Below are 26,617 nucleotides of genomic sequence, written 5' to 3'. Positions count from 1 at the left end.
CCCCCCGGGGCCGCGCACCCTGCGTCCGTGGCCGTCCCTCGGGTCAGCCTGTGCTTCCCTGTCCCCCTTCTCAGCTCCTCGTCGTGTTCTCTGTGCGTCTGTCTCAGGAACCAGGCCGGACGCCCACGGGGCTTGTGACCGAGCAGCCGCGCCGGGGGACCGTGCTGCCACACGGGGCGTTGAGCAGCGTGTGCCTCGTGCGTCCGCGGTCAGCCGCACTCAGCGGCCCCGGGGTTTTCCCTTTGGGACCCGTTTTCCTCTGGGGCCACGTTTAACTCCCAGCCGCTTCTGCTCGTCGTCCTGGCCGTTCTCCTGTCCCCGTTTCAGACGGGGTCCCCCCAAACAGATTCCTGCTAGTGACAGCGACCCCAGCGTTTGCGGCCGTGGTGTGCAGAGCGGGCCAAGGTCTTGGAAGAGTCACGTTGCCACAGGCGAGGCGCGGCCGCGAGCCGCTCGGAGCCCCGCAGTTGTGGGGAGCCGTCGGGGCCGCCGGTGGTCACCCCGTTGCTTTTTTGTGTGTTCGTCTGTTCCAGATGCCATAAGCTCCACGAACCCGCGGGTCATCGACGACGCCCGGGCGAGGAAGCTGTCCAGCGACCTGAAGCGGTGCACGTACTACGAGACGTGCGCCACCTACGGGCTCAACGTGGAGCGGGTCTTCCAGGACGGTGAGCGCTGCCGCTGGGACCCCGGCGTCGCTTCCCCGGACGGCGGGGCCCTCGTCCACGTGGGGTGGGGGGGCAGGGACTCCCCACACCACGCACGGGCACGGTCACCGCTGAGCCCTGCGGTCCCCAGGCGCCTCTCAGTTCTGGGTGCCTGGAGCGGCCCGCTGCGACGAGGTGGCCACACGCCTCCCCCGAAACGGCCCCGCGCCGCGCTCCGCGGGCTCGGGACGACGCCTCGAGCGATGAGCGAGGCGGGTCACGCGGCACGTGCTCCGTCTGGCTCCTGCACCGTGGTCGTTGGTGAGGCCAGCCCGTCTCTTTAGAAGGGTTTAGCCGTTTCACGTTAGGCTTTGAGGAAGGTGAGCCCGGAGGGCAGAGTCAGGGCTGGGCAGAGAGACCGAACCGTGGCGCACCAGGCCTTGGGCGGGGGCGGCCCCTCCCGGCTCGGCGTCGAGCGCCCTCCCCCGGGGTCAGCGGGTGTCACACGGGACGTGCTCCTGGGCGAGCGCCCGGTTCCCAGGGCGTCGGACTTTCACACGAGTAATCGCCACGCCACGTGTCGGTTGCGAGAGGGACGAGAGGCGGGGGTGACGGGAGGCGGCGGCGGGGACGGGGTTCGGGGTGCGTGGTCGCTCTGGGCGGTGCCCTGCCTGGCGGGGTCGCAAAGGTCTGGGGCGACGTGACTCCTGTAGCATCAGACACCTGGGAGAGAGACGGTCCCGGTGATAGGTCCTGTTCCAGGCGGCCCAGCTTCGCACCGCCCGGCCCCGGCGCCACGGGGGGCGGCTGGGTGTGGCCTCCTCAGAGGCCGCCCACCCTGCCCAGAGGTCGTGGAGGCCTCGCTGGGCCCCAGCCTGGCGGACACTGGCCACTCACTGCCGGTAAGAGTTGTAGTCAGGGCTCCTGGGTCCATGCTGGACAGTGAATGTTTTCCTTTTAAATGTCCAAATTCGTTTTCGGATGACACCAGGAATTCCCCATTTCAGCATTTTATTCCACTCAGGGACCGCATCCCTCAGCTTTATGTGGGCCTCCTCGGGCCCTCCGCCGATGGGCAGGTGGCCAACCCGCCTTGAAGCCCATGGTGGCATGTGCAGGGTCATTGACTAGTGGGCTGTGAAGGACTGGGAGCAGGGGGTTCTCGGGGTTCCGACAGGGCAAGGCCACCATTGGCCGGCGAGTAGCCCCAACCCCCTCGCAGCCCAGGAGTGTGGGCCGGGCCGCTCCTGGCTTTGGCTGCAGAGTTGAGTCGTCGCCCCAGAGACGCTGTGGCCCCCACAGCCCTGGGCGGTCACTCTTGGGCCTTCATAGAAGGTTTGCTGGGCCCCGGCGTGGGTGCTGTGAGTTTAGTCGTGTGGATGGGCTCATTCTCCACTGTGATCGCCTCGTGCATTTGCTCCGAACACACAGTTTCCACATAAAAACGAACTCATAAGTAAATCCCAAGAGCGGTTGATGGTGGGGGTGCCGAGGTGGTGGCATGTCCGTGCCCAGAGCAGCCGCGGCCGGCAGTAGTGACCCGCGTGCCGGAAGCGCCTTAGGCCGTCTGCAGCGTGGGGCCCTGGCCGGCGGGGTGGCTCCCTGGGCGTCACGGTTTCAGCCGTTGGTGCTGGTGTGGCCGTGACGGCCCACGCACCGCCTCCTCAGACAGCGGTCCCACCGGCGGAGCTCGCTGTCGCCTGCTGTAGTTTTCACAGGTGCATTTTCCGTACATTTTGTTTCTTATTTTAGAAACGATAGACACTCCCATTAAATGTCTAGATAGTGCAAAGTTTTCCAAAGTGACCCCCGTGATGCCTCAACTTCGGTGGCTCCCGTGGGTTCATCCTGAAGATGTTAAGTTTTAAAAATAAAACTGTGGTCACTCCGCATGTTTTACGTGGTATTTACGTGGCGTATCTTTTTGTTTCTTAAGTCAGCAGCGCTTTAGTGGTGAGTAGACAAAGTAACCGCTAACCAACTAGACGCAATACTTAGAAACTGTTAACGGGAGAATCCAGTTTAATCCTCACGGAAAGAAAATAAGCTTGCAAGGTTTAGAGTTAAAGAAATCGAGGCTCAGGAAACTGACGTAACTGGGCCCACGGCACGTCGCCTGGATTGGACCCCTGCCCTGAGAGCCGAGAGCCCGCGTCCTGTCCGCTGACCGGGCAGGGCGGCGGGTGGCGCGTCCGGCACGCAGGCCCCCGTCCCCTCACGGATGCAGCTTCCGCGGCTCTCTGCGAACTTTCTGGCTCCCTTCGTGCCCCGACCCTTACTTTTATTTACTTACCGCTCATGTCTTTGCGTTGCAGAAAGAGACGACAAAGAAGAAGTGTGTAATTTCTGAGTAGCTTTTCGCTTGTCGGCAGAGGGAAGCGGGCCTGGCGAGTCACGTCCCAGGCGACCGCCAGCTGCCCGCAGGCCTCCTCGTCGGCTGGCCACCCACCACGTCTGTTTGTCGAGAGATCGGGGACTTGATTCTTCTTCAGCATTTGACTTCTTAGTATCCCGAAGCGGGAAGCGAACAGTAAAAGTAGCAGGAAAACGGAATACTTGCTTTTTTTTCGTTCTCGTAGATGTCGAATGGCTGGGGGAAGCGAGCTCGGGAGGAAACTTTTGTTAGCAGTGGGGACCCAGGGGGCAGGGCAGGGGCCCGGTTCGTTTGCTCATTCCTTCCTTCCTTCCCAGTTGGAGCACGCAGTCCCCCTGGTCGGGTAGAGACGCGCTGGGGAGCACGGTGGCCCCCGCCTTGGTGACCACGGGCAGGATAACCGTGGACAGTCAGCCGCTCCCGAAGGCCGGCATCTTGGCCGCGGTGGAGACGGGGCGCGGGGGGCTGGGCGCTTTCCGGCACCCCCTCAGCTGTCGGCGTCATCCATGCCACCACTCGCTGCAGCGTAGTGTGTCCGGCAGAGCAGGCGAGAGTCACCTTTTGAGAATTAACGTCCTTCCTGTTTCTGCCTGGTCTGGGCAGTGGATCCGGCTTGCGACATGGTCCCCATCTGTCTGTCGGGGGGCCCCGGCAGGCCAGACCCGCGGGGTTGAGGCAGCGTAGCTGCCCGGGGCCCCCTCTCTGTCCGGTTTTGTGCACTTTTGCTGGCCACTGGCCACGTCTTGGAGCCTCACTGCAGGCTTTTGGACTCCTGACTTTATAATGGTGACTTTCCTGTTTGCTGCTCCGGGTTTTGAGAGGTCCTGGTCATCGGTGCGCTCAGGGCATGGATGCGTGACGGTGGACGGCTGGAGAACAGGGACATGCCCCCTCCGCATGCCTTGTCTCCCCGGCTTTTTCGGGGGGGCGTGGTGGGGAGATCTCCCTCGCTCTGTCACGGGGTTGACGTTCCCAGTGGCCGGAGCCCGCAGCGGGGCGTCTTTGTGGCGTTCCAGACAGGGTTCCGGTGGGAACGGAGGGTCCTGTTGGCGATGGGGTTTTCCAGCCTAGATGTTCAGCGATGACCTAAAATAATTACAGCTTAGCAGCGGAAGTAACTTCTCCCAGCGGAAGTAACTTCTCCCAGCAGAAGGCCAGCCGGTGCGTGAGGGCGCCGGGTGGGCGTCGTGGGGGAGGACAGCGGCTCTGCCCCGTCGTCGTCGTGGTGGGACGTCCGGGCTTTTGTTTCTCGGCAGCTGGATCTGGGAGATTGTGAGTCGAAGCCCCTTTTCGAGCACGTGTCCATTTCTCAGAGTGCCCGCGTGCTAGCTTGTTCTGCTGTGCAGCGGCGTGTGCTGGACGCACAGCGGGGCCTAGTGACTTGAGTCGCAGTGTCGTTGGCGCAGTCATCCTGAGGCTGGGGAGAATCGGTTCTTTGTTTTGACATTTTATGGCCTAGAGGCAACGGAGCCCCTGGGTTTCGGGGGGATGTAGTTTGTGATTCTGTTCACCGTGGCACCTGACTCGTGTGTGACATTTCTGAGGTCCCGGGTCCCTTCGGGCAGAACGAGTCGAGTCACGCGGCGGAACAAGCAGTCGTTTCACTTTCCCCTAATCGAAGCCGCCCGGGCCCCCCCTGCCCCCTTCCCTGTCACCCCCCTCCGCCCCCCTCCCCTCCCCGGGACGAGCTGGCGCCGCTTCCTCTGAACCGTAAGCGGCTTCGCATGCGGGTCGTGCCGGACGCGTCCGGCATCAGCTGGTCGAGGAGCGCAGTGTTCTGCTCTTGCACACATGCCCCAGAATCGCAGGCCCTCGGCAAACCCCGCCCGGCGGCCTGCGACGCGGAGTCAGGCGCGCTCCCCACGAAGCTTCGGCCCGCACCGTCTCCGTCGTGCTCGTGTTCAGAGGACGGCGGGAAGGTCCGCACGCGAAGGTTCGCACCAGGTCTAGGTCCGTGTGGATCGAGAGCGAGATAAATTGCGAATTCCAAGCACGTCCCCTTCGTTCTCCCCAAGACTGCAGGGCGTTGTCACCGTCTCGGGTGCCAGGGATGACGGGATGGCTGAGCGAGCGCAGGCGGAAGCCCTCCCGTTCCAGGCGGGAGGCCGGGCGACAGCCTCGAAAGGCTTCTGCCCGCCGGTGGCCAGTGCTGCGTGTGTGGGGCACGGCCACCTGTCTGACAGTGTGCTCCCCCTTCTAGAAAGATCCATGTCAGTCTGTCAGCACCTTCACCCAGCTCTTTATGTCGTGCCAGAGTTAGCATTCCGGAAAGCGCTTTTGTGGAAGCCGCTCTCTCCTTGGTGCCCCCTCGTCCCCCCTTGGTCCCCCTCTGCCTGGGGACGGCCCTCTGGGGTGTGAACACCCCACACGAAGGGCTGAGCCGGGGGAGGGCGCGTGACTCGCCTGGGCCACACGGGACGGCTGTGGGCAGCTTCGTTCTGCACAGGTTGGAATCCTGACGTACAGCATCCCATTTCACGTGCAGACTGTCTGGTCCCAATTTCAGGAGTGGCCAGAACAAGGCTGGCTGCACCGATGAGCCCCTAACTGCGTCGGTAGAGCAGCGGTCCCCAGCCTCTGTGGCACCAGGGACTGGGGCTCCTATGAGAACCTGATGCCTGACGATCCCAAGCGGAGCTGAGGCGGTGATGCTGGCGCTGGGGGGCGGCCGCAGACACAGGGGAAGCTTCGCTGTCTCCCCAGCCACTGCGTGGCCTGGGTCCTGACAGGCCGCTGACCAGTTCCGGTCCACGGCCCGGGGGTTGGGGAGCCCGGTGTCAGAGCAGCGGTCAGTGGAAGCGTCTCCCGAGGGCCACATCGCCTCAACTGTTGTGTCTTGCCGACACCATGTGGCTTCTCGTGCTGCCGTCCGAGGCCACGCTGGTCAGGCCTGGTCCGCTCTCTCCCAGAGCCAGCTCGTCGCAGCCGGGGCGGCCTCTGCCTGCTTTGCTGTCCTTGCCTTCTCCTTTGTTGTGTGAGAGATGAGATTGGGGCTTATGTGTTTTTTTCTTAAAGGAGCGCTTTCAGAAATAGGATTTTTCACCTTTAAAAGTAAGTCACGTATGCTTGTACGTTTGGCGTTTAACATATGTCGAAGGTGAACTAATGAGCATTAAGGGCCCTTACTCTGTTTTTTCATCCTTCGTGACGATGGCCGTGTTTCTGTCGCGGGTTAGTGAGCTGACGGTGGGAGCGCGTAGGTCTCCGCTGGGCCCCACCGATGTCTGGGAGCCACACTCGCTGAGACGCCGCACGGTTGGGGTCAGGCCGGCGGTCCCGGCGACCCGCGGTTTTCACTGCGCCTCTGCGCCCGTCAGTGCGACCACCCCCACGCCCCCTCTGCAGGGCTCCCCGGGGCAGCTTGCATTACGATGGGGCAAGGGGGGTTCAGCCGCTCAAACGACCCTTTGTTAAGGAGTCTGGTATTCTCAGGCTTTCTGAAGGCAATACCCGAGCAAGGTTGGAGTAACACGTGGAGCTGCTAAAGTAGGGGGAAGAAGAAATCGCTCATCGAGCTCCTCTCAAGCGCACTGGTCGAGTCTTGTAAGGCCGTGTCAGCGCCGGCGCGGTGGCCGCCCCGCGGTCCCCGTCGACCACGCGTCATTGCCTGGCGGCTTCTCACATGGTCTGAGTCCTTGACAGTGGAATCTGCAAGGTGACCCCGAAGAGGTAACTTGTTTCGGCCCGTGCTCGTGATCTCTCACGTGGTGGCGTTCCCGGTGGGCAGGCTTTCGACTGAGCCCGCGGGGGCGGGGCGTGACCCTAGGGAGGGAGGATGTGCAGGTTTGGGCGGGTCTTTCTGTCTGTGCTGTAGCCGTGGTTTATGTTGGATGGGAAAATGCGTAACTGATTTATAGTGGTTTTTTTAATGAAATGTGACGTCAATATCCCTTGTTATTTGCATTTGCAAATTCCATTTATTTCTTAACCAAAGAAGCTCTTTACCTGTAACACCTGTGTTCAATCGCCAATTGAAATGATGATTTAATACCAAAACAAAATACAAACCTTGCATATTTTCCGAAGTTTAAAAACAAAAACAAAAAAAAAAAAGGAAAGAAAAAAATGCGTTAATATTTTTAGGAAAAAATGAGTTCGAGTTACAGTTGGGAAGCTGCAGACACGTGTCACACGTGAGCCGGGCTCTGGGCTGACACGTTACTCTGCCGAACGTCCTCGGCGGTGACCCGAGAATTTGTGTGCGGTCAGGATCCTCTGACAATCCCCACGTCACTCAATGTCATTAACTTGTGCCAAGTCAGAAATGAGCGTCTCCTCTGGAGGCCTTTGTAGAAGGTGCTCCTCGGAAGAGTTTATCCCGCATCCTTTGAACTGTGGAGTGGACCTGAAGGCCGGACTTTTAAAGAGGACTCGCGTCCTTAGACTGCCAGTCGACTTGCTGAGAATAACGTATCCGCAATGGAAACTTTCAGGAAGCTGAAGTATCAGCGTGGCCCGTTCTCCACAGACGGCACGCAGCTGCCGGCCTTAAATGCCGAGTCAGGTGTGACCGCTGACAAGCCTTAACCTGGTCGAAGGAGCCATTACCGGGAAGAGCATTTGATTCTTTCCAAAACAACACAGGAAGAAGTGTTAGTCTTTGTTAAGCCTGACGTTACAAACAGTGAGACACAACAAATAACCTCATTTCACAATGCAGTGGAATGTTCTGTTAGGAGAGGCTTTGGTCTCTTGTGGCAGTTTCTTATCCTGAGTCTGGAACTTTTCCTGCTGTGCATCTCAGCGGGTGCCGAAGTGTGCACGTGTCCCGCCCCCCATCCCCCGAAACACCCGCACTAACACTCGCCTGGCCCGCGCGACTCACTAAGTGCACCATTAGCAAACGCGCCCTGTTTGGATTTTCACGTTAAGACTCCCATCCTTTGCTCATAGAATCGACTTTATCGATGACACAGACAATGGTTATTTTAATGGTTATTTTAATGCTCTTCTGCACTGCGGCCTCATAGCTGTGCTCTGCCCCCGCATCCCCTTTTAACGGCCTTCGCCAGCTCGAGTTAGCCCGACGTGTCGTTACACATGCAGATGGCTTTTATTTTGGTTCACGATCTGCTCACCGTGCCACGGCATTCTGCTCTTTCTAATGCTTTTAGAATGACCAAATGGCGGCGTGATTCGGGGGCCTCCTTAATCCTCCACGGAGTCTGTTCAAAACTAAGGAATCGTCGCGTCGCTAGGGCCGTCAGAGCTGTTACGCCGTGGAGCGGTGTTCCCAGGTCATGCCGAAGTCTTGTGTTTATTTTTATAACATTGGATATAGCAAGGGCTTGACCTTCACTCACTGAGGAATCAGCCAGTAACTGCCAGGTGGGCAGCAACGAAGCGTTCAGTTCCTGAAAGGTGCAGAGGCCGACCTTGGAGTTGTGACACGCTTTGGCACAAGAACGGGAGCTTTGTGTCTGGACTCAGTTTTCTGTGTGCGACTTCTGCGGGGAGCCTGGCCTGCGCTTGGCTCCATGAGCGTGTGGGGCAGTCAGGCTCGGGGCAGATGCCGGGCATCCCCAGGGGCCAGGCTCCTGGGGCGCATTCGTGTGTTTGGTGTAGACGCATTGGAAGGTTTGCGAGGAAGAGTGTGATACACTGACAACCTTATCTGTCTTCCGCGATTCGGGGAAAAGTAACCTGGGAAGAGTAGATTGGAAACTTGTTTGTCTAAAAGAAAAACAGACTGTAAAAACTTTGGCGAGGAAGCTGGATTTTGTGAGATCTGCCAAAGAAAAGAGAGGCGATTTTTAAAGGATGGACATAAAAGCCGCCTGTAATACCTCCACCCAGAGGCTGTCGTTGGGGCCTGGTCGTGTGTGTGTGTAAATGGATGATTGGGCGTTGTAAGGTTTTACATCCTGTCTTTTCAAATAAATGCTTTCTCTAGGATGCAGTTTTCTGTTAGACGTGTGATGGTTTTCCCCAGTTTGTTTGTTTGTTATAGGATCAGTGCCTTAAATCTTTGTTTTAAGATTTGGCTCTTTACCTAAAGCTCGTCTCCATCCTTAATCACTGCTTTACGATGCACCTCCAGAAGTGAGACCGCTGGGCCAGGGACTTGCTTTATGGCTTCTGGTCTTTGTTGTCTCAGAGTCTCCGGGGAGTCTGTCCCAACTCTGATTTCCTCAGAGACAGATGTCCCTTTTCTGTGTCCAGGTCGGGGATGCTGAGCACCGCGCCATCATCCGGGCGCCAGGAAGCCCCCACCCCTGCACCGAGATTTCATTTCTAATGCCGTACCAAGGCGTTCTTGCGTTTAAACTTGTGCCCGACCTGCAGACTTGCAGAGCTTCAGCGGGGAAGGACCCGAGGCCCTGTCCAGCCCCACCCACCACTCCGGAGGAGCCGGCAGGGCCCGCGAGGCCAGTCCCTGCAGACGCGTGGTCGGTGGCAAATGAGAAGCTAACGTTAGGTCTGCACCTCTCAGCGGCCCATTTTTACCTGGGTTCTGTGAATGTTATTCCTCAAGAGCCATGGATTACCTTTTAAAGCCTGGTACTGAACAAAAACGCTCCTAGAAGTTTTCATTATTTTTAATAAAATGTAAGACATCTTGATACTCAGGGTTTGGGGGTGAATCGCAGTATTATAATCAACCTAAGTTATTTCTAAAAAAGCTATTTGATAAAAACTCATCCACCTAGGCTGTGTTTTTTCTGTGTCACAGACCGTGTGAGAAGTACGGCGCTGGCTCTGTGACAGGGCCGCTGAGAGTCCGTGAAAATACAGTGAGAGGAAGCGTCTGCTTTCGGTTACATGAGCTTGTAATTTAGGGAAAGGCCACTAGGGGGCGCGCGAAGCCCTCCTAAGGATGATTCTCACCGGCATATTTTTTCCTTGTGCTGTGACGATGGGGAATGCAGACGTCATGAAACTCACTGGTTTAGCAGACCATTCAGACCTGTAAGAAGACACACTCCGCAGAGTGTGGTGTTCCTGGGTCAGCAGTACGCGAATGCAGACGTGAAAAGCTTCCTTCTTTGGAGTGGAGGGGAACGAAGTTAAACAGATGAGATGATATGTTCCGTTTAGCTACTAGTCCCTTCTTCCTTTTTGCCTCACGTGTAACTTTAGAGAAGAATCAAAGAAGATTTGGCAGAAAAACGTGCCTTTTTAAAAATCGAATAACTAAATCTAGTCTGTCCTCTTTTTTTAAAATTTTTTATTTTTAAATTACAGTTGACCTGCATTATTATATCAGTCTCGGGTGTACAGCGTAGTGATTAGACATCTGTATCACTTACAAAGTGGTAAGTCTGGTGCCCATCTGGCACCATACTCAGTACTGTTACCCGACTACCAGTTTACACTTCTTAATGCCTTCCCAGCCCTCCTCCCATCCCGCAGCCATCAGAATGTCCTGAGTCTATGAGTTTTGTTTCGTTTTGTTTTGTTCATTCACTTTGTTTTGTTTTTTTAAGTTCCACGTACAAGTGAGATCCTATAGTATTTCTCTTTCTCCGTTTGAATTTTTTCACTCGGCACAGTACCCTCTCGGTCCATCCATGTTGTTGCAGGGGGCAGGGTTTCCTCCTTTTTCTACGACTGCGTCATATTCCGTTGTCTGTATGTGCCGCTTCTTTATTCGCCTAGCGACGGACACTTAGTTGGCCTCCATATCTTGACTACTGTAAACATCGCTGCAGGGGACAAATGGATGCTCATGTCTTCAGATTACTGTTCCGGCTTTCTTCGGATGATCCCCAGAAGGGAGATGGCTGGGCCCGTCCTCGCCTCTTGCTACAGCCTTTGTTTTAAAGTCTGTTTCGTCCGGCGTGGGTGCTGCTACCCCAGCTTGTGTGTTCTCCCTTCCACTTTCACGAAGCATCTTGTTTTGTCCGCTTCCTCGGAGTCTCTTTGTGTCTTTCAATCCATGTAAATCTCTCGTAGGCAGCATGTGTGAGGAACTTGTTTTCTTATCTATTCAGCTACAGTTACGTCTTTTGATTGCAGCAGTTAATCCATTTACATTTAAAGTAACTGTTGATGGGTGTGTAGTTATTGCCATTATTCACATTTTCTATCTTTTCTCCTTAAAGAAGTCCCTCTGACATTTCCTGTAATACTGACTTGGTGGTGATGAACTCCTTTAGCTCCTTCTTGTCCGGGAAGCTCCTTATCTGTCCTTCCATTCTAAGTGGTAACCTTGCTGCATAGAGTAATCTGGGTTGGAGGTCCCTGCTTTCCAGCACTCTTGAATATTTCGTGTCGATACTTTCTGCCCTGCAAAGTTTCTGTTGAGAAATCAGCTGACAGCCTCACTGGTTCTTCTTCAACGTCTTTGTTGAAGTTCCCACTGAGATCATCGAGCATCCTCAGAACCAGAGTTTTGAACTCTACATCTGCTAGATTGCTTGCCTCCATTTTGTTTAGTTCTTTTTCCGGAGCTTTAGTCTGTTTTTTGTTTTTGTTTTTTTTCCCGTGTGGGACACGTTTGTCTCCCCATTTGTCCTGCCTCCCTGTCTTTGTTTCTGTGTATTGGAGCTGCTATGTTTCCCAGTCTTAGGAGGGTGGCCTTATGTAGTAGGCGTCCTGTGGGGCCCAGTGGTGCAGTCTCCCCGGTCACCCGAGCCGGGTGCTGCAGGGTGACCCTTGTGTGGGTTATGTGCGCCCTCCTGTTGTAGCTGAGCCTTGATCACTACTTGCACGTCAGTTGGAGCGACTGACCTTCAGGCTGACTGGCCATGAGGACAAGCTGTGACTACACTGGAGGAGCTGTTTTGCGGGGCCTGACCCTGTGGAGCGGGATTCACGTTACTGGGGCTCCGGTGCCGCTCAGTCTGCCCGTTGGTGTGTCATTCGTGGAGGTGGTTGGGTGGTGCTCTGCTGTGTTTGAACCTGGGCACCAGGTGTACTGGTTCTGGGGTCTCTTGGGCTCTGGTGTCAGCCACAGTCGGCCACTGCCTGAGCCCTGCCCAGGGCCATTTGGTATGAGCTACAGAATGATCTGCAGATGTTGTCAGTTGTGCTGGGATTGGAGGCACCTGGGAGAGGCTTAGCTGTAAAGTGAGGCCAGCTGCCCCTGGTGCCGGGCTTGGGATGCTCAGCAAAGGGTACGGGGCACACCGAGGCCAGGTGCTGTTGTTTGAGGTTTATGAACCTCTGAGATTTTAGGGACGTCCTCAGCATGAGTCAACACAGGCTATTCATATGGAAAAGTCACTGGAAGCGGCTTGGGTGGGCCCGGAAGTTGGGAGGGGCGGGGCCTCAAGGATCACGTGGGCGGGGCTAGCGGCATCAGCGAGGTGATGGAGACTCAATATGGCGGCCCCTGGGTCTGGCTGCCACATGAGGGGGGACCCAGCACAGGGACAGTGGCCTCCGCCAGCACGTCTGTCCGGGAGAAAGCCGCCCCTCCAGCCCTCACCCTGAAGCCAGACAACCCGGTTCCTTCCCGTGTGACCCTGGCGCCCCTCGAGCTGGGGCTCCCACGCTGGCGCTCAGAGCCAGCGAGTCCATCAGCGGTGAGTCCGCCCGCGGGCCCTTAAGGGGAAGGTCTGCGATTCCCGCATCCCTGCGTCCCACTCAGCCTCCGTCCCCACCGGTTTCCACAGCCAGAGGTTGTGGGGCCTTCTCTTCCCGGCACTGGGAGCCTGGTGTGGGGCCAGGACCCCTCGCTCCTCAGGTGGGACCTCCGCGGCTGAGACGTCCTCTCGATTCTCAACTGCCACATGCGGCGTGGGGCCAGCCCGTTCCGCGTCTCCGCCCTCCTAACAGTCTCGAGGAGGCCTCTTCTGAGCGTCCCCAGTTGTAGGACTCCTGCTCAGCCAGACCTCGGGCGGTTCTCACTGGTGGTGGTTCTGTGCTTAGCTGTAATTATGATGTGGTCGTGGGAGGAGGCGGGCACAGCGGCTCCCTGCTCCGCCACCGTGACCGGGACACTGGCCTTTTTCACTAGAGCCCACTGAGAGTTATGTTGGGCCGAGTGACAGCCCCAGTTCTCATTCGAGGGTCTGCATCCTTGATCAGAAGCCAGGTGGAGCTGTGAGGGTTTGGGTAGGGCCTCTGCACACAGCTGTCTCCCCTCCCTGTCGGGGGGCCCTGGGCTCCTCTTTCTGCCGTCTGGCAGCTGGAGGTGGCGAGGCAGATGAGAGTCTGACTGACGTTGCTGGGCAGAGGGAAGGCAGCCGATTGGCGTGTGGGCACGCAGGTGTGCTTTCGTGGACGTGGCAGTGTCACTGATGGTGTAAGGGACCAGTGGTTACAATCACCGGCTGTGCCGAGGGCGCTCCTGGAGAGTTTGCGGCTCTGGTCTTTGTGGGCTCAGGGCGGGCGGAGAGCGCGGAGGAGAGAAGAGCCTGAGACACAGGCACGTTTGTCTGGTTTGCGTCTTCAGGGTTTTTTTTTTTTTTTTCTATTAGTTATTTTTATCCCTAAGGTTGAGCACTTTTTCATTTATTTCTTGCTCTTTATTTTCTCCTACCACGTAACTTCCATTAGAAATTATAGCATCTCAGATCAGAAATTTTGAAATTTCTTTATTTGAAAATTGGGACTAATTTGCACATTTGTACCTCAAATGAGAAGCATCAAATCTCAGACTATTCTATACAAATTAAGTTTCCTGTATCTGGTTACTTACAAATCGAGTGGTTAGAATTTATAAAGAAGCAAACGTAACTGGGCGAGTTCCACTTTCCAGTCCTTGGGGCAGTGGAAGCATGGCAGGATGTCGCGAGCAAGAAGAGAAGTGAGGCAGTCTCACCCGGAATGAGGAGCAACGTCCCCCGGGAGGCCGGCTCTCATCGACTAGTCTGTCGGTGCCAAAGACGAATGTTTTACCAGCCCCCAAAAACGGGAGCTTGAGAGAGAGCCCGTGTAGACAGAGCTGTGGCCTAGTTTCCGTGTATTTCCATCAAATGCAGTGAACATTTCACTGCATTAAACCACTTGGAAGGGGCCGGGGCGGGTCCACAGGACCTGCGGAAAGCAGGGCTCGGGGCGGAGCTGGGATCCACCGCTGCGGGTAGATCTTTATCAGAGTCGCACGGAGGAATTTCTTACAGAAGAAGAAAAACCTGCTGCTAAAATCCAGTGTGAAAAACATTGATCTCATAAGTATCCCTGACTGCAGACTTCAGTGACTGTCCCAATGAGTCAAGGAACTCGGAGTGAATGCGAGTGAAAACTCGCAGTGTCGGGTTAGAAGCTGTCAATGCTGGCGCTCTCCTCCTGGGTGTCTCCGGCCCCTGGGCTCCTGGTCCGTCCCTTGCGGTTCCGCCTGTGCGTTAGGCGTGCGAGGGCGGGGTGAGGAGGCCGGCCCCTCCTCTGCCCGCGGCCCCTTCTCCCGGGCAGGCTCGTTCCCCAAAGAGTTATTAAAGAAACACACACAGTTGTTCCAGTTCACGCTGTTATGTAACCTGAGAACAATTAGGACGCCGCTGAAGAAATGTCGTACAAAGGAGACCTTGCAGCGTGATATATAGTTAACTTAATGGCTGTGAAACAGGGCGGCTAGGATGAGGGAGGAGAGTCGAATAAAGCCAGTCAGAGGACTGGAGGACGTCTCCCCGCGCCACCCCTCCCCCGGCCAGGTGACGCTGGGGCGTACGAGTAGCATCCCTGCCGAGTGCTTTCCCTGTGGCTCCGATGGCCGGTCAGGGCGCACGGGGTCGGGCGGCTCGGTTTGTACTCTTGTGGGCCCTGCCCTGGGAGGCGGGAGGCCGTTACCACCAGCAGCTAAAGTGTTATCACACCCTTTCCACGGAGCTTCGCTTTTCAGAGTGCGGTTCACGTCCATTTATGTTAAAATACACACTTCCCTACATTACCCACTCACACATATTTAGACAAACGTGTTTCCTAATTCGAATAATACCTGTTTGTAAAAATGCAGAAAACGCTAAAGAAGCCAATTAAGATCACCTGTGGCCTACTTTCCAGTAGTAAACGTCTTATTGTATGCCTGGCTTGTCAGTGTTCAGTACTTGAAGACAAAATCAGGCCTTTATTCCGTATCCTTTTTAATAACCTGCTTTTAAAGCGGTGACTTGATTTCCTCTCAAGCCCGTGGCTTTGTGCCCCTTCTACGCTGGCATGTGCCAGTGTGGCTTCACCAGACCCGGAGTCGGAAGGCTGGTCGTGAGACTCGCCCCAGGGGGCGCATACGGCCAGCCCCCCTCGAGTGCCTGCTGGTGCCCGAGGTGCCCGCCTCCTGCTTCCGGCATCCTGGGCTCTTACCGTTCAGGGTGCGACGCGGTCACCTGTGACATCCCTGGGCCTGCGCGGAGCCCCCGGGGTGGCAGCGTCCTCTCCTGCATGTGTGCACGGACGTTAGCCTGCCAGGGCCGCCCTCGCGCCCCGATCACCGGCGACCTGTGCTGATAATCGGCTTCCGGGCGGACTTGGCCCAAGGGGAGAGGTCGGTCTGCAGAAGGCTGTCTGTCTCCTTGGCCCATAGGCATCTCGTGAGAAATAAAGGGACCAACAATGTTAATCCCATGCACTGGGCAAAAGTTACAAAGGGCCTGCAGCAAGACGGTCCCCGAGCGGCTCTGTGTCAAGTCTTGAAAAGAAAGTTTGAAGAATAGTTACCTTTTCTCTAGATACAACTTTTCCCCTCAGAACATGGCATGCGTCTGGTGAAGAATCCTCGTCTAGAAAACTTGTAAAACTGAAACACCAGCGGCCCCCTTACCCACCACTGTCGAAGTCGTGGTGTGGCCTGTTTGCGGCTGGGACGGGGACTTCTCCGTGTCTGCAGGGGACAGGCGGCTCCCGCCAAGGGGCGAGCACGCCTCCGGGTCTTGAAAGGACCGTGTCGCCAGAATCGGATGCTTTTCGCCCGTCACAGCATCTCGGATCCGGGCACAGCCAGTAGGCTGACAGGAAAGCACGGGGTCCGAAGGCCAGACCAGCGAGACCGCAGCTGCACGGCCGGCGTCGGGAAGGCCGGCGTTCCCCCGGAAACCGTGCCGCGCCCTGTGGTCCAGCCGGGCCGGACGCAGCGATCGAGGCAGTGGGCGGGGGGCTCGCGGTGGGCTTTTCCCCGCAGCCGGCCGCCTTCGCCTCCGCGGAGGTCCCCGAGTCCAGCCAGAGCCTTCGGCAGTTTCCGCGCCGTCTCGGAGTCGAACACAGGTGCAGATCTGGAGGAACGACCGGCCGTTCTCCGTCCCGTGCGAGAGATCGGGACAGGGGCGAGGGCGAGGTGGGTGCACAGGGAGAGCGCGCTCGCGGGGCGCTGTGCGGTGTGGGCGCTGCCTGTCGTCCGTCCGCCTATCTCTCCGGGGCCAGTCCCTGGGCCATCGAGACGCGGCCACGAGGCCACGGTGTACGTGCACCAGCGCCTGGCTGGGGACGTCGAGCGTTTCCTCCCGAGGCTCCAGTTGGGTTTTCCGTGGACGGGACTGCCCTTGCGTGCGTTCTGGGGGGGAGTGGGAGGAAGTTCAGGGTGTCGCAGGCTGTCCCCGCTGCGAGCAGCCTCGGGGTGCAAACCGGGGAGGTACGGAGGGGACTGGGAGCCCACGAGTCCTGCCAGGTGCCCAGACCCGCGGCGGACGGCGACCCGGGGTGAATGCTGCCCGCCCCAGACTGTGGTTGCCCCCCGCTGGGCACGGAGCTGTGTGGGTCCCCTCAGTGGGAGGGGATCTGCCTTGATGTCACCTTCGCTTGGTGCCCTGACAACCGAAACGTGAGCCCATTTAAACCACCAAGAGGCAGTTTTATAGGAGAACGAAAACGGCCCTCGGGGACCGTGGCCGTCATGGCTGCCTCCGCGGTGAAGCTGGACGAGTCGCACCGCCAGGGTCTCCTTGCGGGACAGGTCGCGCCGCCAGGGTCTCCTTGCGGGACAGGTCGCGTCGCCACGGGAGGCGTAAACGTCCTCCCTCTGTCACCGTCTGCCGCCGTCTCCGCGGTCGGGGGGTAAACGCTCGGCGTGGGACGCGGGAGTGTCGGTCCTGTGCAGGACGACGGGGCCGTCCGGCCGGCTGACCGACCTGTGCGCTCTGAGCTTCCTCTGGGGACGGGCGGGGCGAGAGCCTCCGTCTTAGACTCTGCGCCCACGCGCTTCATCAGGACGTTCGTCCCCGGGGAGGGTTTCGGAGACAGCCCGGTGTCGGAGACGCACTTCAGGGACCTGTGACGGCGTGTTTTCCAGGGCAGTGCCGTCGCCGCGTGGGCGCTGCCGCTTCGGGTGAGGGCGGTCGGGGGTTAAGGAGCCCCGCGTCCCGCTGCCGGGAGAGCCCCGCCCATAGGCCGGCTCCCCCCTCGTGCGGCCGGCAGAGTTTTCCCCATGTCGTGTTCCTGAGGATACTGTTTCCTTCTGGTTTAAATACGTACAAGACGTGAGACCCTCTGTAGATGTGACTAACGAGCTCCACAGAGGCAGGAGGCGGGTCTCTGTCCGCACTGCGGCCACGGAGCCCGGGACATGACGATCCACAGTGCGGCTCGGTGAGGAGGGGCCGAGGAGGCTGGGCTGGCTTGTACCCGGCGTGCGGGAGGGTCCTGCGTGCCGCCCGGTGGCAGCTTCCCGCCTTCTCAACCCGAGACCGGTGTCGTCTGTCCGTTCTGCCGTAGCGCCTTCCGGAATAGACTCAGATGCCATTCCTTCCTGCTGCCGGCTTGGGGGACCACCACGGTGACCTCCATGCTTGACTGTGGCTGCGAGGCCTCAGGGAGGGTTCCGAGGTGGAGGCCGGTCCAGGGTGTGTAGGTGGCGGTGAGGGGGCCGGGATGGCTGACCGCAGCCGGTGGCGCCCCGCCCCCCCTCCCGCTGCCCCCCCACACCCAACGCGAGCTTCCTTCCCTCGTCAGCAGCTCCTTTTGGGGGAGCGTGTGCCAGCCGCGCCCGCCCCTCACACACCTGTGCCCCAGGAGCCCCGGCTGCCCTGCCCTCGCCAGGAAGGCCAGCCGCTCCACCGAGCCACGTCCTGTGTGTCCGGCAGGTGTCAGTGCCCGGCTCTGCTCCCCCCGCCGAGCCCTGTCCCTGCACCTGGTGGGTGCCCAGCACGTTCCAGGACGTGTCTGCCCTCTGAGGACAGCCTGGACCCTGCCCAGAAGCGAGGCTATGAAGACGGTGGGTCCCAGGCCGGCCCGAGCTGCAGAGACGAGGCGGGCAGATGCGCGCTGGACGGAAGGAAATCACAGCCGTGCGGACTTGAGCGCGCGTCCGCCTCCTTGCCAGCCCTGGCCGGCAGCGAGGCCGTCCCCAGCATCTTCGGAGACAGAAGCCGCCGTCCCAGACGAGAAGCCCCTCAGTGGCCCCTCCGGCCTGAGCTGGTTGTGCCGTCTGCCCCGCTGTTAACTTGGGGGACGAGCTCTCGCGCCCACTGCGTCCTGCCGCCTCCTCCAGCCACACTCGGAACCCGACACTGGCCCTCGCCGCTCGTCCTCGTGTCCTCCGAGTGTGCCCAAGCCTCTCGCTCGCGGGCGCACGCGCACTCGCTTCTAGTCCGGGCTGACGCGAGACGGTGTCTGTGACTCAGTTCACGTCCCGGATGCGGGGCTCGGTCTGGCGAAACCCCCGCGCGTGCCGGGCACAGGAGGCGCGTTCGTAGCTCCGCGTTCTGCTGGCGGCTGCATTTCCCCGTGTGCCCGTGCCGGCGTGGGTTTGGGGATGCGGACTTGGCCTGGCCCCTCCTGGCTCTGTCCTGGGCTGCCTGATTCCGCACACGGTTCTCTCTGGCCCGGACAGAGCCGTCCGCAGGCGTAACGGAGGCTTTTGGTTCTGCCCGCCGGGAGCGCTCGTCACCTCGAGACGCAGCCTCAGCTGCCTCCGCAGCACCTCAGGGTGTACCGTGCCACCCCTGGGTGAGGCAGCGGGCATGCCTGGCTCCTCTCCACCTTGTCCCCAAGTTCTGCTGGTGCCCGGGTCTCCTGTCACATGACCGCCGCCGCCCCTCCCACCAGGGTCGCTCTCTGCAGCTTCCTCCTTTGCAGATGGCCCCGACCCTCCCTCTGGGCCTCCTCCCCGTGCGGCCAGGGAGCCCGTCAGCCAGCGGCGCCACCCGCTGCCGCGCTGCCCCGTGGCCTGCGGGAGGTGCCGGGCTCCTCGGCGGTGGTGGGGCGAGAGCGGGGCTCCCGCCACGCCGTGGCCATGGCACGTGCTCAGAGCAGGTCCTGATGAAGAGGCCAGCTGCACGGCTCAGCAGTGACGGCGGTGACCCCACGCCCGTGCTCCCCGCCGAGACCGTGAGCGCAGGGCTGGAGTGTCCCTGCCCCGCGTCGCCGGCCCCCTGGGCGCCCGCACTGCGGGGTCTGCGTGGTCGGAGGTGACGCGGAGCGTGCCCGCGGTGGTGGCTCCACAGGCGGCGGCTCTGCGGATCGGCGGCCAGACCATCCCCCAGCACACACGTCGTGGCTTGCTTGGCCGCGGGCTAGAGCCGAACCGCGGTCTCTCCGGGGTCTGCCCTGTGCCCTCACACCCCCGCGAGGCACACGGGTAAGGACACTGAGGCACAGAGAGGCCAGAGCACTCATCCACGGGTCGTGAACTGCAGAGCTGAGGTGGGAACCCAGGGGTCTGGCCGCAGCACTTACCGCCTCAGTTACGTGTTCAGTCAGTAAATATTTACCAACGTTCTAAACAGTCACCAGCAGAAGGTCCCCAGTAACTTGGGAAATTGTCACTAGAGGACTTGAAAAAGCAAACCCTCATCGGCACACCGATGAGCTCCTGTTCGTTTCTAAGTTAACAGATTTACTGGGATACAATTCACGGCCCAGCGAAGCTACCTGTGTAGTTATTTTTCATTTCGAGGTTTGTGTTTGGCTTGGCTTCTTGCCTCAACTCTCGGGGCTCTGTAATCTGGAGGTAATTTGTGATTCACGTCGTCTGCTTTGCCTGCCATATGAGGTGAATAGTTCTCATCAGGGCACGTTCTCCTGAGACTCTCTAAATAGCATGTTTGGCTGCCCTAGAGATGGGTCAAAACCGAGCAGTTCGCCGTGCTTCTCATAAATACCTGGTCGGGTAGGTGACAGCGGGGGCCACCAGGTGGCAGTGTGGTCACAGCCAAGCCGCCGGCTTCCTTCAGGTGAGGCAGTCAACCTAGGAGCTCCGCATCCCGGGAGCGGTGAGTTAATGGGCTACATCAATTTTAATTTGAAAGACACAATTAATTTAATTGGGGGTGAAGTGGATGTGATAGGGAGCGGGAAGCTGGTGGCGGCGGCGGGGCAGCTGTCGGAACCGCACGGCCCCGAGTCCGGAGCCCTCGCGTTGCTTCGTGAGGGTCAGGGACGGTCCCAGCCGGGCCCCGCGTGCGCTCGCACGCACGCGCACACGCCCACAAGCACACAAGCACGCAGCCTGCGCCTGGTGGAAACTCCCTCCCTCTTCCACGTGCTGTGTCCTTGCACGATCGGACCACCCGCCCTCGTCAGCAAAACTGCGGTCGAGCCGCCCACGGCGCGGGGCTCAGCATCCCGACGTTGGCACAACGACCCCAGCGGGCTTCCCGCAGAGCGGGTGGCGGGCGCCCCGGGAGGCCCGTCCCTCCCCAGCCACACGACTGCTGTCCCCGTGCAGCGGCGCCCGGTTTTATTCCAAGAGGACGGTTTTGCGGGATTTTTTTTTTTTTTTTTACAGCTTTAAAAAATAAGTTGGGGACTTTAGGTCTAAAAAAATTAATAGCTACAGGTCACTGCAAAAGATATTATTGGCAGATGCAACAAAAAATATATTTCTCCAGAAAATTGGATTTCGCACATAAAACTTAATGATACTAATTCAGACAGGTCGTTACCAGGTTCAAGCCAAATAGGCCAACTCAGGAGGTACGGTTAGAGTGAATGCCGGCGTTTTTTTTATTTTTTGGAGACACATACATCAACTTCGGCGTGGCGTGTGACCCTCGGATCCCCTGGTCTCCTCCCTGTCCCCTCTGACGGTGGGCCGGGCCGCGCGATTTACAGCCCCGTGGCAGGCGCGATTATATTTAAGCCGCACCACAGTGTAGCTAATGAGAAAGATAAGAAATTTACAGCCCCGGTGATGGACAGGGTTACTGCCTCGCCGCTAATTGAAGTCTGAGGGATCACTGCTGTGCGGGCCCAAGTTAGGGGGGAATGACTTCAAGTCGGGGGAACTTTCCGACTTGCTCCTGAGCGTCTTAAAGATCGTTTCCCGCTGACCGTGTGGGCGCCGGCAGAGACGGCCGCTCCTTGCCGGGGCTCAGGTAACCGCGCGGACATCGTGAGCTCCCTGCGGTAGGCGGTTATGAGTGCGGGGGAAAATTAAATACTGTGGCGTTTTTTAAATGACTTTAAAATTTTACACATATGATAATAAAATTCTCTATGGCTACCCTTTGCTAAATAGTCTCTGGACTATTGAAGACGGTGGGAAAAAAACGAATAATGGCAGAGGCAAGCCTGTGGTATTAGTCATTTTCGCAAAATTTCCACTGTTGTATTTCATCTGGGGCTGTCTCGTCTCGCAGACCTTTCCCTACCTGTCATTTTTAAATGTACCATTCTCGTTGAAACTCGTCTTGTGAAAATGTCTAAATTTCCCCATTAAGCGCTTAAAAAGTAATAAAAGTAAAGTCATTAGACCTCAGTCATCAGAGCTATATCAAGAGAATATTCTTTGGTGCAATAAATCCGACCACGGGTTCGACATTCACGTCCCTGGGTTCATTCCCTGGAAATGGACGTTTGATGGTAAATTGCTTAAGTAGGGCAGTTTAAATTTTTAATACAATCTTATTGTAACCGTTAGCAAATGATTAAAGTGCACAGGGGCCCTCCATGTTTTGTGAGATTTATAGCAGACGCTCCTGATGCCTCTTCTGTGCTGAGTTACGGACGTCGTGACAGTTAAACGCTGACGAAGGCCAGGGAGGCGGCATGCGAGCCGAGCCCTCCGGGGCGACGCAGCCGAGCGTCCGCACGCCGACGTCTGCAGTGGGCGCTCACAGTCCGTGAGGGCCTGGAAGCTTCGTGCAGCCAGTAACGTCCAGCCCGTCCTGAGCCACAGCACAGCCAGCCGGAGCTGCTGTGAAAAATGCAGATCGCATCGGGGAGGCCGGGCGGCCATGCTCCTGTCCTTGCTCTCCAGCCAGCTCTGCCCGTCCCCCGTCCGGCTGCCGTCGATCGTGGCTTGGCTGTGCCGAGGCCGGCGACTGGATGACACGGCCAGCTCTTCACCGAGGGGCACAGGTGGGCCTGGCTGGCGCCCCGGGCAGGGCTGTGGCTTGGGGTGAGGAACCCGGAGGGCGCGCTCTCCTCCAGGCCGCACGCAGAGCCAGCGGCCATCAGGGCGTCTGGGCTGCGTGCAGAGCCAGCATCCAGCATCCAGCGGGGCATCCGGGCCGCACGCAGAGCCGGCGTCCGGCGGCCGTCGGGGCACCTGGAGGCTGTGGCTGCAGTACGACCCCCGTTTTCCTGCGCTCGGCGCTCGCGCTGCGCATGTGTGGTTTTCGCAGATCGGAGCGGAGGCCCTGCCCCAGCCGTAGACGAGGACTGTTGCTGCCGCCGTCCTCCCTGCCCGCCGTGGCCCGGAGCCCCAGCCCCGCAGGGGTGCCGAGCTCCGGCCGCTCCGGCCGCTCCGGCCGCTCCCGCGCGTCCTTTGTATCCTGGCCCATCACAGAGGCGTCTGTCTGAAAGACAAAGGCCGTACCTTCCTCATCTGTTCTCATTCATGCACACGCACGCGCACACTTTTTTTTAATTTTGGAGGAAGTAAATGTCCAGGTTTTCTAAACTTTCTTTGATGATGATGTTGTTTAGCGTATTAAATTTCCTGTGTTCTGACTTTTACTTAAGTGTCTGCCGTGAGGAAAGTGTTCCGTTCAAATTGCTTTCTCTAATTTTTGAGATGGCTGCTAATGATTGGGGTTATTAACCAGCATGGACTTGAGTTCTCTTCATCTTTCCATGTTTTTTTTTCCCTCCTCAAAATGAGTTTCCGGAGGCTTCACTGGAAACGCTTCTCTGTAGACAGGTAGATCGTTAGCAGGTAAAATGGGACGTGTGGTAATATCAGGCCAAGGACCGCGGGCCCCGGGAGAAAGCTCTGCCTTCCGTGAACTACTTAATCAAGTCCATCGGTTCCTCTTGCCCTTTAAACATCTCCCGTGAATGGCGCCGAAACACGATACCGCGTGATTTTCATAGTGGTCGGCGTTCAGGCGAGGCTGGCGGTGTGTTGCGGTGGGTGTGTGCCTCGGGCCCGAGTTCTCCCGGGTAGCAGTAAAGCGCGGCTAGCAACGTCTTACAGTTACGAAGTCTAGGTGATGTGGGATTAGACCCTCAGATTCTTTCAGCGTTCCGTGCATGTTTAAAAACTTGCACTAGAATAATTTAGAGAGAAATCAAAACAGTTGTGACTCCATTTAAAACACTGCTATAGGTGTTTTAGGTTACGGTGAGTCCACACAAACTGAATTTAATGCAGAGTACTTTCACTCACAGGTGGAGGCGTGCAGTATTATTATGAGCTCTGTCTTTTTTTAAATGAGGCATTCCAGCATTAAAATGCACGCACGATTCTTTCAAGAATTTCAGTACTTCGTAGAAACTGGCAGTAACAGGTAGGGATGGTTTGACATCGTCACCGTTAGTAAATCACAGCAGATTACGAATTCAAAGTCAATCACTGTTCTCTGCTGAAGTCTAATTAACGCTTAAACATTATCTGTCACAAACCCGAAATCTTGATCGGCAGTGACCGCGGGTATTCTAAATGTAAATAAAATTAGATTTAGATCCCTTTTAATTACCTGAGGTGCCGTGAATAATTACAGCGGCAATTGATAGACTTAATTTCTTGTTAAAGGAAAAAAACTTGCAGAAAGTTCCTCTGCATCATATCCTTAACTCTCTAGCAACCACGATCTACGGAAAGAAACGATCTCGCGTTCTGTGTTAATGATATAGAGTTGCACGTCGTTTCTTCAGTGGGGCCCCCCCGTCCTCATGTGACCTAGATGCCTAATGTCGCTGTCACGTCACCGAAGGCAAGACGTACCCCAAGGACTTTGACGCAGTTGGGAGGGCGGGTGTCTGGGTGCGGGCGCCGGCGGCACCGTGCGTGACGGGCGGCGTGAGAGCCTCTCGGGGACGCGGTGCACACAGGCCCGGTGACGGCCGGGCGGAAACCTCTTCTGTCATCTCGTCCTTCTTCCTAATTGCATCACAATACGCCGCGTGCCACTGTCACTCCCCCGAAGGCCCCTCGTGCCCGCGGCCACCGCCGCCAGGTCCTTCGTGGCTGAGCTGGGGAGGGGAGGGGTGGCTGTACCAGGTTCCCGCCGAGGGGTCCTTTCTCCCCGCTGAAAGGAGAAAGGTTTTTTCATGGAGAGTGGTGCAAGGCTAATTATTCCCGAGGTAGGAAAGCAGCTTCGCTTGTGATAAGTCCATTTTTTTTTTTTGGAAGTTACAAGGTACCTGAAGGAGGATGTGTTTGCGACAAATGGGATTAGAGACGTTTCTGGACTCCCTTTGTCCTGTAACACGTACGTCTTAAAACGGGAAGCAGATTAGACCCGATATGTTTGGTTAAGCTGGTGTTACTCAAACTAAGTTAATTTTGAGAACCGAAACCCGGTTATTTACTGGACTCGACAGTCCTTGGCTCCGGGTCCCGCCCGGAGAGCCCGCCTCTGCTCCTGTGTCTTGCACTCTCCCCCTCCGGCCCTTTCCGTCCGCCGTTCCCCCGTGATCTGCATCTCCTCGTCGTCCTTTAAATTCCGGCGCGGTTTCTCATGCCGGGCGCAGGGGACGCGATCGCGGATGCGTGCGTCTCATTTTTTGTGCCTGCTTGTCTTTTTTCGCGTTTTAACGTTCTTTACGCGGGTGCCTTTCCCCCGTCAGTTCCGTCCTCGTGGTGGGTCGCCGTGCGGCAGCGTCTCTGCATTGATTGGCATTCGTCTTTGGTCCTTTCTTTCACTTGGTCATGAACTGTGTTAGTTTATCTCGTGGCCTGTAATTGGCCGTTTTTAAAAAAATCGTGGATCTAATAGGTGTGTCCTTTAGCCCTCCCTGGTGCAGAAAGACCGGCGAGAGCCCCCCTCCCTACTCCCTCCCCGTCTCCCCCTTCCCCCACCTTCCTCCCCTCCCCCCTTGCAGCTTAAAGAATTCCAGAGTGAGCCTTCACCTTCAGGGGGTGTCAGAAACGCTTCTGCTCCCGAGTCATCAACTTCCTCTGCAAGACAGCTTGATGAGTTGAGAAGAAGTGACAGGTTCATTTTTCCCCTCTTTGTTTAAGCCATTTATCTTTCGGATCCTCGCCTGCCATCTAAATTGTATTGCCAATTTATTGGGATATGCACTGGCCTCGTCTTGAAAGATGCTGATTTGCATCCAACTTGAGAATAAGTGAGAGAGAAAGTTAATCATCTCTGGGCCTTTCGAGCAGAGCTGCACTGGGTCTAATTGTAGCGTTTCCGGTGCTTTCCGACGTTCAAGTCCACGCGGACCCGGGTCGCGGTGAGACCGTCGTAGCTCCCTGGTCCAGGAAGCCTCATTCTTTGAAGCGTCTTTGTGCGTTTTGCGCACCGCTCTGCATTTTAGACGGCCCCAAGCTGTATTAGCTGCTCTTAAACACTGCCGACTTGTGTAACGATGACTCAGAGAAGGGGCATCGTCGTCATGAGCGCCGGGAGGGCTCAGCCTTAGACTCACTGCCGCACGTCGCGAGGAGAGTGGACCTCACCTCCCAGCTGGCGAGGCAGGTCCTGAAGGAGCAGTCCTCTGTCCTTAAGGTTGAGGTGACCAGCTGGCACCCCAGCCCCGTCCGGATCTCGGCACCTGCCAGGTCCCAGCTCCTGCCGCCTAGAATCTCGGCGACGGCCAGGGCCGCGTGACCCCAGCGTTTGACCAGTGGTCAGCAGGGCCCCTCACTCTGCGCTTTACCTTCTCAGACTCCCCACCTCCTGGCTCAGAGCCGAGCTAACGGGGGGACGCGTTACCCTCGGCTGCTGCTTCTGTGCCCCCTCCACCCCCGGTTCCCTGTCTGGTGAGAACCCGCCCCCCTCAGGCACACACCGTTCACGGGTTTCACCCTCACCAGTCACGCTTCCGGATTTTTCCTGCTTTTAATGATTCTTCCGTATCTGTGCAGCATGCATGATTTCTCACTCTTTCCCTCTTGAAAACGATTCCTACCTCGTGTCATAAGAACCCGCCTTTTCTGGGGGCTGTCAGTACCCCCGCCGCGTGTCACTCGGCTGGCACGCCGGGCGAGGAGGGCGCCGTGCCTGGGGCGAGGGGCCGGGTTCTCAGGCAGGGGTGAGGGGTGAGGGGTGAGGGGTTCTAGGCCGTGGCGGCCAGGCGCTGCTCTGGCCACCTCGGCGAAGTACGGCCCGGACGGCTGCGTGCAGCGTCTCCGCAGGCCGCTCTGACGGCGGGGCCGGGGGCTCAGCTCCCCGCCGCTCGGCCCGCCTTGCCCCGCGGCGGGTTCGTCTGCTCCCACGGTCCCCCGCCCAGTGGGTCGCCTGGCGCCGACTCCGGGCCCCGTGACAGTGAGGAGCAGCTGTGAGTGACGGGGACGCCGCCCCGACGTGCGAGGGGGCGGCAGCCAGCCCCCCACGGTGAGCGGGGCGGGCCCCTCCCGGGTCGCCGTCATCGTCACTGCGCCCGCTCGGCCGTGCCCAAGGGATGGGCTTCAGGGTGAGTGATCGGCCCGAGGGGGGTGGGTGTG

At 58.0% G+C, this 26,617-nt stretch overlaps 1 protein-coding gene across 11 annotated transcripts in view; it reads left to right on the top strand.

Moving 5' to 3' along the window:
- Nucleotides 1-26,617, top strand: part of AGAP1 (ArfGAP with GTPase domain, ankyrin repeat and PH domain 1) — a 415,084-nt gene that overhangs the window by 160,825 nt on the left and 227,642 nt on the right. For all 11 annotated transcript variants that reach the window (XM_036236703.1, XM_016158954.2, XM_036236700.1 and 8 more), the window contains one exon: nt 534-668. In XM_036236703.1, the coding sequence (XP_036092596.1) occupies nt 534-668 (135 nt within the window). The remainder of the gene's footprint in view (nt 1-533; nt 669-26,617) is intronic.

Source organism: Rousettus aegyptiacus, unplaced genomic scaffold (genome assembly GCF_014176215.1).
Source record: "Rousettus aegyptiacus isolate mRouAeg1 unplaced genomic scaffold, mRouAeg1.p scaffold_m13_p_2, whole genome shotgun sequence".
Taxonomy (NCBI): domain Eukaryota; kingdom Metazoa; phylum Chordata; class Mammalia; order Chiroptera; family Pteropodidae; genus Rousettus; species Rousettus aegyptiacus.
The sequence above is the reverse complement of the archived record's forward strand: the minus strand, read 5'-3'. Positions and strand labels throughout refer to the sequence as shown.